Below are 12,547 nucleotides of genomic sequence, written 5' to 3'. Positions count from 1 at the left end.
TAATCTGTTTGAAATAATTACATCAAAATTTCATCTTTAAAGCCTTTTTAGAATATATATATATTTTTTTAATTTTTATTTACTTATTTTAATTTTTTCATGTCATTTTCGTTTTGATCTTTCTATATTCTTTTGTGGGTGGCTACATTTTCTATAATATCTTTGGTTTACTCTCATTTTTTTTCTCAACGCCATTTTTGGTTAACTCGAAGGGCCAATAATAAAATGCATGGATAGATGGATTATGCTACGTGTATACTAAAATCAGTCACTAAAATTAGTCACCTGTATAAAATATATGTTAAAATACAAATATATATATTTAAAATAAATTAAATCATACATATATTTATATATAAATATATTGGTGGCTGATTTTAGTGACTGATTTTAGTGTACAAATCACATTTTTGTGGATAAATAGATACAAAGTAATTAGAGTTACCACCTAGTGAACTCAAAATACGAGAGCATATCAAATATTGCAGTTTTGTGTAGTTAAAGGCCAACATTAATTGTCTTTTTAAGGTACCTTAGAAGCCTCTTTAGCTTATGCAGTTGAGACGAAAGAAATCAAAGAATATATATAAGTTGGAAAACACTCCACGCAACATAGTGAGTGACCCTCAATGTGAATACATTATAATCATTTTGACTCTTGGCTTTCCACTTTGGCAAAGAAAAATTCTTATTTTTTGTTCTTTTTGGTTTTCCTTTGTTAGTTGACTTGGTTTGCATGTTCTATATAAGGGTTTGGAATTGCATACCAAATTATCCACACTCTTCATCTTCACTAAAGTCTCTGCTCCTTTGTTTCATTTGAGTGATGACTAACTCAAAAGCCTGTTTTTCTTTTGTTCTTATTTTTGCATTCTTCGTCTCTTCTCATCATGTCTTAGCTCGTGAATTTCCCAATGGTGAGTCTTCTCTTTGTTGTTTTCATTCAAATGATACAAAATTCCAATATTTCATTTCTGTTAATTACGCTACATGAAACAAATGTTAGTTGCATTGTTGATGGTTTTATTTATTTTAGAATCAAATTTTGTTAAAAGGTGTTATTTTAAATAATTTGATTATAAATAGAAGCTATTTATTTTTGAATTGTAACATATTCAGTAAATGGTTAAATAAGTTTTGGAGTCCTATACAACTGTTTTTTTTTTTTAATAAAAAAATGAATTTTCATCTTATATACAAATCATCTTTAATCCATAAGTATGAAGCTAAATTGTATGCGGATAATGGTAAGGACTAGTTTCTTTCTTTTCTATTTTTTTTAATTAAAATCACATAAAATTATACAAGGACTAAAGCCATAAACCATAAACCATAAACCATTTAGTTTTGATCTAGTGGTAAGTTGATTGGAATCCTTAATCAACATATGAGGGTTCAAAATTTCAAATGCCATATTGAACATGGAGATTATCCCATGGTCGTCATTCTTATTTTTAAGGTTTTGAGAACTAGATTAAATATTAAAATTAGAGGTCTAAAAATTTAAAAGCTCAATTGAAATTCAATTGAAAATGAACTAGATGTAATAAAATATTTTTTATATTATTTTTACAAGAACTAACAATTTATTTAACACATTATCTAAACATATAATAAACACTACAAACAAAATTTTCATACCCGATATCAATAATTTACAAAATGTTGAAAATCTTACATAAACTAAACTAGACACATTATCTTAAATTTGTTTTTTGTTAAAGAATCCATTCATGAAGTTGATTTTATCATATAATTAAACATACATAAAATTAATCATTTTTGTACTTATCATTGAAAACATTTTAATTTCACATTTGTTCAATATGATGTCTAGGTAATAATAAAAGATGCTATCTATAGGAGTGTCCATGGATCGGATCGTATCCGCAAATTCGCGGTAAATATCTGCATCCGATCTGAAAATTGCGGATACGATCCGATCCGCAAATTGATTGGATCGGATCCACACCCTTTGTGGATCGGATCGCGGATATCTGCTCTACATCCGCGGATCTGCAGATCTGCACAATAATAATTAAAAAATAAATATATATGTTTGGTATTATATTTACTTGTTTGTATGTTTTAGTTAGTAATTATTATTCATATATTGTATTATTTTATTTTTGTTATTTAAAAAGAGTTTGATTAAAAATATTTTAAGAATAAATAAATTTAAAAGTATGAAAAAAATATTTTTATTGAATTTTTTTACATAGAAATATGATTAAAAAGAGAAAGTTTAATCATGCGGATATATCCGATATCCGATATCCGATCCGATCTGCACATTTGCGGATCGAATCGGATCGGATCCGTCACTAAAAAGTGTGGATATCATATCCGATCCGATCCGATAAAAATTGTGCGGATCGAATCGAATTTTCGATCCGATCCGATCCGATCTGCAGACACCCCTAATATATACATAAAAAATCAATGAATAAATCAGTCATTATATATCTTGTGTATTTTTATATGTGATGTTTTAGGCATTTTTAATGTATATTTTATATATATTTTATACGAATAGTTAATTACTGATTAATTTTTAGTGTATTTGGACGAAGTATGATTGGTTTACAATACTCAATTCCAAAAAAAACTCATCTTAGACTTTCTTATTATTTTAAGGTTTTTGATATTTAATTTAAAATTTTAAAGATTATACATAATTTCTAGCAGATAATGTGGAAGTTGATGACTTAAAAGGTTCAAGAAACAACAACATTCTATGGACTATTCCATTAACACCAACTAAAACTGAAGAGGATCATTATACTACTCCTTCAGTTGGATACTATTCTAGAAGCCCTCATCAGGGTAATGATCCTGTTCTTCCTATGTTATTCTTTAGAAGAAACAAAAATAAGAAACCACCAGAGACTAGTACACATACTCCACCAAAACCACAACCAGAACAACACATTCATAACCCAAATACCCATCCACATAATCCACATCCACATTATCCAAATGATCCACCCACACATCCATATTATCCAGATGATCCACCCACTAATTATCAACGACCAAATCCATTAATGGGTGTTATACCTCTTTTGGAACCATTAATACGTGGTCAAAATGGAGAAGGTCCAGAATCAGAGAAAGTTGATCCAGAATCAAAGAAGATTCCTCCACCAGATGATGGAGAAGAAGACTCAATGGATAATATTGCTCATCATTCCATTGGTTACAATCCATATAGCAGTTATCAATACCAATCCTCAGGTTTTCAAAATATTGGTAAGGCACACTACTTTATGAAATTTTTTTTTTTTTTCACTTTTAACATTTTAGTTAACTAATCAAACAAGCAGTATTTACTACTAGTTAATACTTAAACAATCTCACTAGATGAACAATAAAAGATGCAAACAACGTGAACAACAGACTACATTTTAGGTCTATTTAACAGAGGTTATATTTAATTAATTTAAAAAAATTAAATTTTAAAATTAAAATTAACTTTTTTTAACCTATTATTTATATTATTAAAAAAAGTGTTATTCTCCTGTACTTTTTCGTATTTAAATCTTACGTTAACCAGTAGTCTCATAAATTTTCTACATACGAAAACCTTCTATCTATATAAACAATGTGAAGAATGAGTTATAGAATTGACCCAATAAAAGAAAAAAACACTCCCCCCAAATTACCACTTAAATTTTAACATTAAAAAAATTATCTACACACCTAGTGAATTGAACATCCAGTTATTGTTATCGAATCAAAAGAAATAACCATCTAATTAAAAATAATCCACATAATCATCTGTATATCTATTGAATTGAACATTCGACATATTCATTGTTCACATTGTTATATTTTCATTACCCACCTATACTTTTCTATAATATATAACCAGAGAACCATATATAACAATATAATTATTAACCAGACCAGTGTGATGCAGTGGTAGATTTTACAAAATAAAAAAAAAATATTAGTAACTAAACCTCAGATAATAAAATACTGTAAACAAAATTTCCATACTCATATTTGTAATTTATTATATGTTGGAATTTTACATACAAACCAAAAGAAATACATTATCTTAAAAATGTTTTCTAGTTAATGAATGATTTTATCATAATTAATCACATAATGTTTATATCTAATAATTGAGAATATTTTAATTTCACATCTAATACAATATGATATATATAATTAATAATTCTCCATTGCAAAAAAAAAAAAAAAATTTCCATCTATCTTAGACTTTCTTGTTATGCAGGAGAGAAGGGTTGTTCCTTTTTTTTTAAAGAAAAAATGTTTACTTTAAAATCTTAATTAAGAATATTACTAATGGTGACAATTTTGCTCTTTATATTTTAGGAAAGAGACTTTCAGCATATAATATGGAAGAGGTTGATGAGTTAAAAGGCTCAAACAACAACCTTGAATGGACTATTCCATTAAAACCAACTAAAATTGAAAAGGATCATTATACTAATCCTTCAATTGGAAACTATCATAGGGACTCGTATCGGAGTAACACTCTTATTCTTCCTATGTTACGAAAAAGAAGACGTATAAGACGGAAACCTGATCCACCTCAAGGTACCAATACTAATCCAAAAAATGGTTCACAATCACATGATCCACCTCATGATCCCACTCATGGTCCACCTCATGATCCCCTTCAGGGTCCACCTCAAGGTCAACCTCATGATCCACCTCATGGTCCATATCATGATCCACCTCATGGTCCAAATTCTGGTCCATATAATCCATATAATGATCCAAATACTGGTCGATATAATCCATATAATGGTCCAGATTATTATGGAGACGGATCAGGGATGGATTATCCGAGTGATCCATCTACTATATCGCAAATATGGAACATGTTTAAGAATTGGAAAAGGAGATTTACGAATTGGTATAATTCAAATCCAAATAATCATCCAGATGAAGAGAGTCCTCCAGTTGATGAAGACGAGCCCTCATCAGATCGTCCTCATTCTTCAATTGGTTACAATCCTTATAGGAGTTACCAATATTATGTTCTGTCTGCACTACCCCAAACTCCAAGCAACAATTACTATACTCTTCCCTTTAACTACAATCCAAATCACTACTTACAATGGAATCATCATCATGTGTCACCGAAAATCTTAAATGCTGGTTACTCTGCTAATTTTGCTGCCTATCAACCCTCACCTTTTCAACATATTGGTAAGGCACAATACTTCTCTAAACATTAATTCTATATATTTTCTTCCCCTAGCTTAATTACCTATATACATTCCATAAGATAGGTTTAATTATTCTGTCAGTCCTTACAGTTTTATCGAATTTTCAATAGGTTCCAATACTTTTTTTTTTCAATTAGATCCTTATACCATATCAGATTTTATAACTAAATCCCTACCGTGACAAAATATTAAAATTAAACTATATATAATATTCAATTAAGTATTAGGCATATTCGTTTTACTTAACGGAAGATTCTGTTAATTCTAACGTTTTTATTACAGTAAGAACTTAATTACAAAATTTAATATGATATAGAGACTCAATTGAAAAAAAAATTATAGAGACTTAATTAAAAATTCAATAAAACTATAAAGATTGACAGAGTAATTAAACCCATAAAATAAAATAACTTAGAGGATTGCCCAAAATAATATCTTAGCCGTATGTTTAGCTATTGTGACGGTTACCAAAAAAAAGTTTTAAAACTTTGATTTTTTTTTTTCAATTATTTGACCACTAAAATAATTATGTTAGGTATACATTAAAATCAGATACTAATATAAAATAATAAAATATATGTGAGAATATAAAATATACATTAAAAATAAGTTAAACAGTACATGTATTTAAACAAAAATACATAGTGACTGATTTTAATAGTTGATTTTAATGTATAAATAATATTTGTATCTACTAAATAAATAGTTATTTTAACCGTCTCATAAGTTTTCTAATATGATAAAATTAAAGTCTTCTAATAGCTATGATACAAATGAAAATGCAGAAGCAGAGAACTACAAAGATGGAAATGTAGTCTGGAATCACAGAATGAAGAGCCCTTCAGAAACTGGCTGGAGCACAAATTATGGAGATAATGAAAAGGAACGAATGAACTAATTTCGACTCTGAGTCAGCTATGGCAAATACATAAATAGAATATATTATGGTAGTGCTGTGTCATACTACTTATCCTAAACATACTAAATAATACTTTGCGCAACGTTGGTCTTTAGCTATCATGTGCCATATGTTGCAAAGCTGGGTTTGTTGTTAGTGTTTTATATGAAATATGTATTGTTAATGATTTTACAAAGGGAGTTTTGTATTTTCGTAGAACTTTTTCACTTGTTTGTTAATAATATAATTAAAAAATATTTTACTATAATCTTTATATTTTCACAAGTTAGTATGAAGTCATAAAAATTATAGCATGAAGTGGATGATTATAAAAGTATAATAAATAGAGTATGAAATAATCATGTATGGTTGTATAGTATATCTATTATATATTATTTTATAATTAAAATATATTAGATGTTATTTTTTATTGTAATTAAAATTAATTTTTTTTATAAAATTAGAATGTTTTCTCTTTTTTTATTTCTCTTATTTTTTACCCACTTATATATTTTATATATATTATTATTGTCAATAACTAATTACAAATTGGAGAATCAAAATATACAACATCACATTCTTTAATTGTAATTAAAAAATTAAAATTAAAATATAGTTATATTGTATTACTAATTTAATAATCAAAATATATCACATGACACTCTCTCATTAAAATTGAAATAAAATATTTTCTTCTAAAATTAATAAACTCGCTTCTTCTATCCTCTTATCTACCTCTCTTCCTTCTCTATTTCTCTCTCTCCTTTCGTTCTATATATAATTTATAATTTATATTTTATATTACTAATTTGACAAATCAAAATATGTAATAAAATATTCTTTAATTATAATTAAAATAAAATATTTTTTCCAAAATTAACAAACTATCTCTCTCCCTCTTTCTTCCTTATTTTTCTCTCTTTTTTCTCTCATTTTCTATTTCTCTCTACATTTCTGTTCTACAAAAAATAAAATTAATAAAATAATATAATTCAAATAAATTTATAAAATTATAAAAAAATATATTAAATTTATAATTAAACATAATTAAATATAACTAAAAAATAATCCTGTAATATTATTTACATAAAAATATGTTGTTGTTGTTGTTGTTATATGCATATTTTTTTAATTTTAAATTTTTATCATTTATTTTTTTAATATATATTTTCACATCTCTTTCTTCAAATATTTATTACATATAATTTGGAGAGAATATTAATATTGTAATTAATAATTAATTAATTTAGAATCAAGATTCAATTGTTTAAAAAAATTAATTTCGAATTAATTTATAACTATCAATATAAATTTTTATACTAAAATCTAATTATATTTTTATATATAGAGAGAAAATATATTATTTTTAAATAACAAGCTTAAAAATTAATTATTTTTATTTGTCCAACAAACTTAATATCTAATTAAATGTAAAAATATACACATTAAATTCTTTCAAGTTTTAGATAGTAAATATTAACATTAATTATTAGGAAAAAATTAAACTCTTTCACATAAAAATAATAATTAAAAAATTTATTATTTAATTTTTTATTTACAGAGACTGATGCGGACCAAATGTCCATTAAAAATTTTCTTAAAAAAGAATCTCGTTGTAAGTATAGTTTCCAACCAACAAATGATTGGTATCAGAATTTAGTTTGTTGTCACAAATTCAAATCAACAAAATCGGGAGTTTTAAATTCTGGGTTGTCTCTCAAAAAAATTGCAAAGGTGTGCGTATCATTGGCTATGAGAAAAAGGGGTTTTAAAAATAATTGACAGGAAATTTGGTACGAATTTTGCAATCCACAACTTACCGGCAAGTGCACTGAGTCGTACCAAGTAATAAACTCAGGTGAGTGAGTATCGATCCACGAGAATTAACGGATTAAGCAAATAATAGTCAATTGATTATTCTAGTCAGACAATCAAAATTTAGGGTTTCACTAGTATAAAAACAGAGAATTAAATAAAGACAAATTAAAATTGGTTAAGAAAATGATGTGATAAAGATAGTTAAGGTGTCATAGATATTTAAATTTCCGAATTAATATTCAATATTAACTACCTTGATCGTATAAAAATTATGTTTATGGCAAACCTCAAGTGATTAAATTTCTATTCCTAGGCAATCAAATCTCCTCTAATATAACTGACCGTCAATTCTTTGATTACTCAATTATATTAGAGGGTTAAGTTCAAATTCCGATTTATAAGCCACACAACCCTAAAAATCCCAAAGCAAAATGTAGTTATATGTCACGTACCACATTAAATCCAAATAATTAGGAATTGTGAAAATTTGGTTTCAAGTTGTAATTCTAATAATATAACTTTTTCAAGACTCAAATAGAATTTAAGTAGAATTAGAGTTATTTTTCAATATTCACTAATTCCTAGGATGAAGAACGAAACCAATTTTTAAACAATAATTAAAGCATTAATCAAAAGTAGAAGAACAATGGAGGATTAGTGGCCCATAGTGCAGAAAATTCCAAATCCTACTCTAATATAAAACCTAAAATTAATGAGGAGTATAAGATGGAAGAGATGGAGAGTAAGTGCCTCTTTGCGGAGGAAGGAAATCCCCTTTTTATAGTAAAACCTTTAAAACTAAACCTAGAATTCAAATTCAAAATAAATCAAAACAAAATCAAATCAAATCAAATCTTTTCTTAATGATTCTTTGGTTAACTAGTGATCTTCCTTGTAATTTAAGCTTAGTATATTCAAATCTTCTTTAATTACGAATATTTCTCGAATATGGGGCTAATGTAGGCGTTTGGCGCCATTTTGGTGGCATTTGGTGCCTCTTTTTACGCAATTTTGTGCTTCCTTGCTGCTTGTCGAGTGGCCTTTAGTGGCGGGAGTCCTGAGAAGAATTACTGCTGGACGCGGTTTGGTGCTAAACGTCAATGTCGCGGTATTTAGCGCCATGATGCTAGTGAAAAAGTATAGACTATTATATATTGTTGAAAAGCTCTAGAAGTTGGCTTTCTAATGCCACTGAAACCGTGTCAAGTAGAACTCTATAGCTCAAGTTATGCTCGTTGTAGTGTGAAGAGGTCAGGGTTGATAACATCCACAAATTCTCTTTGCACTTGTCTTTAATTCTTCGTTCCTCGTTCCTTTTTTTTTGCTTTTCTTTTCCTAATATTTTTCTACAAGAATCATGAAATCAAAAGAATTAAAGTACTAATATAAAAATTTTGAAAATCATATAATTATTAAACAAAAGTCACAACTTTTCTATAAGAAATGCTAATAAAAAGTGCTTAAGATGCTCATGCATCAAAATTAAATGACAAGAAAATAAAGAGCAAACAAAGAGTTTAAATGCTAAAAGACATCTTGGAAAGGATTGAGAGTCAAGATTTTCTATCTAAGTCATTGACCACAAACATGGTAATTAAGAAGAGTTAATTTCACTTCGTCATTTCCAAACATTGAGAGAAAGTCAAATAGGCATAATTGATCTTAATCTACAAGTCCTAGTCAACTCACTAATTATTAGACTTAATGAAAGACTAGCGTAAGTAGAAAAAATCAACTAAGAATCCTAAATTACCAATCAATATTGGATATCAATAACTCAATGTCACCTAAGTTTTCAATTCCAAGTTTAGAATGCAAAATTCTACTCTAAAACTAAAAAATGTATTTTAACAAACACTTGAAAAGTATAAAAGTATAAATGGTAAATTGCAAGAATTAATAAAAATCTATAACTACCAAATTTAAGAAAACAATAATAGCAACTCAAAGAAACAACAATAAACATGAAAACATGAAATTGCATTAAAAGAAAATTAGAATTCAAACAAGTATTCATAAACTAAAATTGACAAAATAAAGAAACAAATAAATAAAAATAAACAAATTAAGATACTAGAGTAAGACATTGTAAAGAAAACTACATTAAAACAAGAATTAAAACCTAAATCTAAGAGACTAAACTAAAATTTCTAAAATCCTACAGAAAAGTTTCTCTTTTTAGGAATTAACCTAAAACATGGTTCTACACTACTATGACTACTTCGTTGATCTCCCTTGAGTCTCGTCTCTATATGCATCGGAAATGAGTTGGATTAGGTCAAAATTGGGCCTGAAATTGCGATCCACGTGTTTACTTAAGTAAATCATGTGTTGCTACTCGTGCGTACGCATCTGTTATGGTATGCACAATTGGACAGATTTCTAACACTTCATTTCTTCCTAATTCTTCCACTTTTGCATGCTTTTTTTTTCCATTTCTTCGAACTATTCTTGTCTTCTAAACCTTAAATCACTTAAACAAACATATCAATACATCGAATGGGATAAATGTAAATTAAATTTAACAATTTTAAAGCATCAAAAATATATTTTTCACAATTAAGCACAATTAGAAGAAATTCACAAAACTATGTATTTTCTATGAATAAATATATGATAAGTTGATAAATTTTACTCTTTTCAATCCAAAATTCATTATACAATATAGGTTTATCAGAGACTCTGATCTTTTTAGTTGACAAAGACTTTGATCCCTTACAACTTTTTTTATAAAAGTAATTTGATTTTATTAAAATATTTTTTTTGTCATAATATATAATATCAGGACAAAATCGACATAATTTTTAAAAATTTATATTTTCATAATGTTATTACGGGTAAAAAGTACTAGTATGATACTAAACGTTCAATTGTTCCACACATATATGTATATCAAAATATTTTTTATTTAATTCACATAATTTAAAATTTTAAATTATAATATTTTTAATTTAAATAGATATAATTTAAATTAATAATTAATTATGTTTATTCAATTTCAAAAAAATTAACCATTTAAAATTAATAATTTTAAATTAAAAGATCAATATACTAGTATTATTTTAAATTAAAAATAAAATTATAAATAAAAACACTCTTTCAATAGATTAGGCGCTTAATTCTCGAATAATTAAATCAACAATTTGAATCTTTAAAAAATATAATAAATTAATTACATGCTTTTATAGAGAGACAAATGGACAGCTTTAAAAATATTATATTAAAATAGACAGCTTATATAAAGATGGATCTTAGGCTCATTTTAAAAGTTAATAAAATTTTTAAAATATATAACATTGAACTCAAGATGGAAGTTAAAGTAAATAAGATATAAATATTATAATATTTAATGTATTATTAAAATATTTTACTTGTTAAATATCAAATTAATTTGAGAGAGTAAATTAAGTTAATTTATTTGAAATCAAATAAACATAATTAATCACATGAGTATAATAATATAATTTCGTTTATTTTTATTAAATTAAATTAAATTATTAATTTAAATTATATTTATTTAAATTAAAAATTTTATAATTTTAAATTTTAAATTATGTAAATTAATTAAAAAAATATATATCAATACGATCTAAATGGTATAAAAAATTAAAAATAAGAGCAAATTTGTCATATAAATGGACGAACTTGCTTCAATTCTTTTTTAAAAAAATATATTTTAAAAATTAAAGATAAAATTATTTGTTTTAAAAAATAATTATTTTTTAATTTTATTTCAAAAAAATTTTCGCATACAAAAAGCTGCGGAAAATGAATACCCGTTTTTATTAAGTATTGATCTCATAATTTCGAGGAAATACTTTGTGTGAATATTTGTTTCGAGCAAATACTTTGTCTGAATATTTGTTTCATTATTATAGCCATAGATATGTGCATATGGATTAGAAGAATGACCTTTTAATTTTTAAATATATGTAAGTATTATAATAATATTCCCATAAATTATACATACAAGTTTTATAATGATATTTTTATAAGATGTTTGATTCCAAAAAATCTTAAAAGATTATTATTTTGTTTAAATTGTTTAATATAACTATTAATAAAATTTGTAAAGTTCTCAGAAAAAGTGAAACTAATAATTAAATAAAATAGCTATTTTATGTTTTTTTTAACTCGTTTTACCTCACTCATTGAAAATGACTCAACTCAAATAAAGTATTGAACATTTAAATATAACATGTATTTATTAAAAATTAAAAATGTTTTATATTTATTTATTTTATTTTATTTTTGCTATACTTTATATTTATTTTTCACTTGACTTTTTGTTTATTCTTTTTTGATTTGGCTTTAATTTTTTCGACATTCAGTTTAGCTTTTCTAAAAAATTGTTGAAGTAACTGTGTTCCTTATAATTTTTGCTATTATCAAACAACCCATATATTATGAACTTCAAAAACCATAAGCCTTTTATATTAGTACAGTATAAGTACAAAAATAATGCCAAAAACATATTTTATATTTAAGCATGGCAAACTTGCATTATTGCTATAGTAGCTAGAATTTCGATTTAACTCTTAAAATCTTTTGATATTACGATTTTAAATGAGTCTATCGATCTTACGAAATTTATATTAAATCTGACTATTTTATGATTTAAATC

The 12,547-nt window shown here is 25.7% G+C and overlaps 1 protein-coding gene across 2 annotated transcripts; it reads left to right on the top strand.

Moving 5' to 3' along the window:
- Positions 1 to 705: 705 nt before the first annotated feature.
- LOC130956311 (uncharacterized) lies at positions 706 to 6,338 on the top strand. 2 transcript variants are annotated; one of them, XM_057883349.1, is made up of 4 exons: positions 706 to 917; positions 2,686 to 3,252; positions 4,345 to 5,187; positions 5,993 to 6,338. In XM_057883349.1, exons 1-4 carry the CDS (start codon positions 827 to 829, stop codon positions 6,103 to 6,105), a joined length of 1,614 nt encoding a protein of 537 aa, XP_057739332.1. In that variant the 5' UTR covers positions 706 to 826; the 3' UTR covers positions 6,106 to 6,338. The 2 variants fall into 2 exon arrangements, with proteins under 2 accessions (XP_057739332.1, XP_057739333.1); XM_057883350.1 differs by having other exon boundaries at positions 708 to 917; positions 2,689 to 3,252.
- Positions 6,339 to 12,547: the final 6,209 nt, after the last annotated feature.

Source organism: Arachis stenosperma, chromosome 10 (genome assembly GCF_014773155.1).
Source record: "Arachis stenosperma cultivar V10309 chromosome 10, arast.V10309.gnm1.PFL2, whole genome shotgun sequence".
Lineage (NCBI taxonomy): Eukaryota > Viridiplantae > Streptophyta > Magnoliopsida > Fabales > Fabaceae > Arachis > Arachis stenosperma.
The sequence above is the reverse complement of the archived record's forward strand: the minus strand, read 5'-3'. Positions and strand labels throughout refer to the sequence as shown.

Bases quoted from the DNA above. Each gene is read 5' to 3' on its own strand.
- LOC130956311 (XM_057883349.1), top strand. From the start codon at position 827: ATGACTAACTCAAAAGCCTGTTTTTCTTTTGTTCTTATTTTTGCATTC. The intron at 3,253-4,344 runs GTAAGGCACACT...TTTATATTTTAG, and splicing joins CTCAGGTTTTCAAAATATTG to GAAAGAGACTTTCAGCATAT. The intron at 5,188-5,992 runs GTAAGGCACAAT...ATGAAAATGCAG, and splicing joins CTCACCTTTTCAACATATTG to AAGCAGAGAACTACAAAGAT.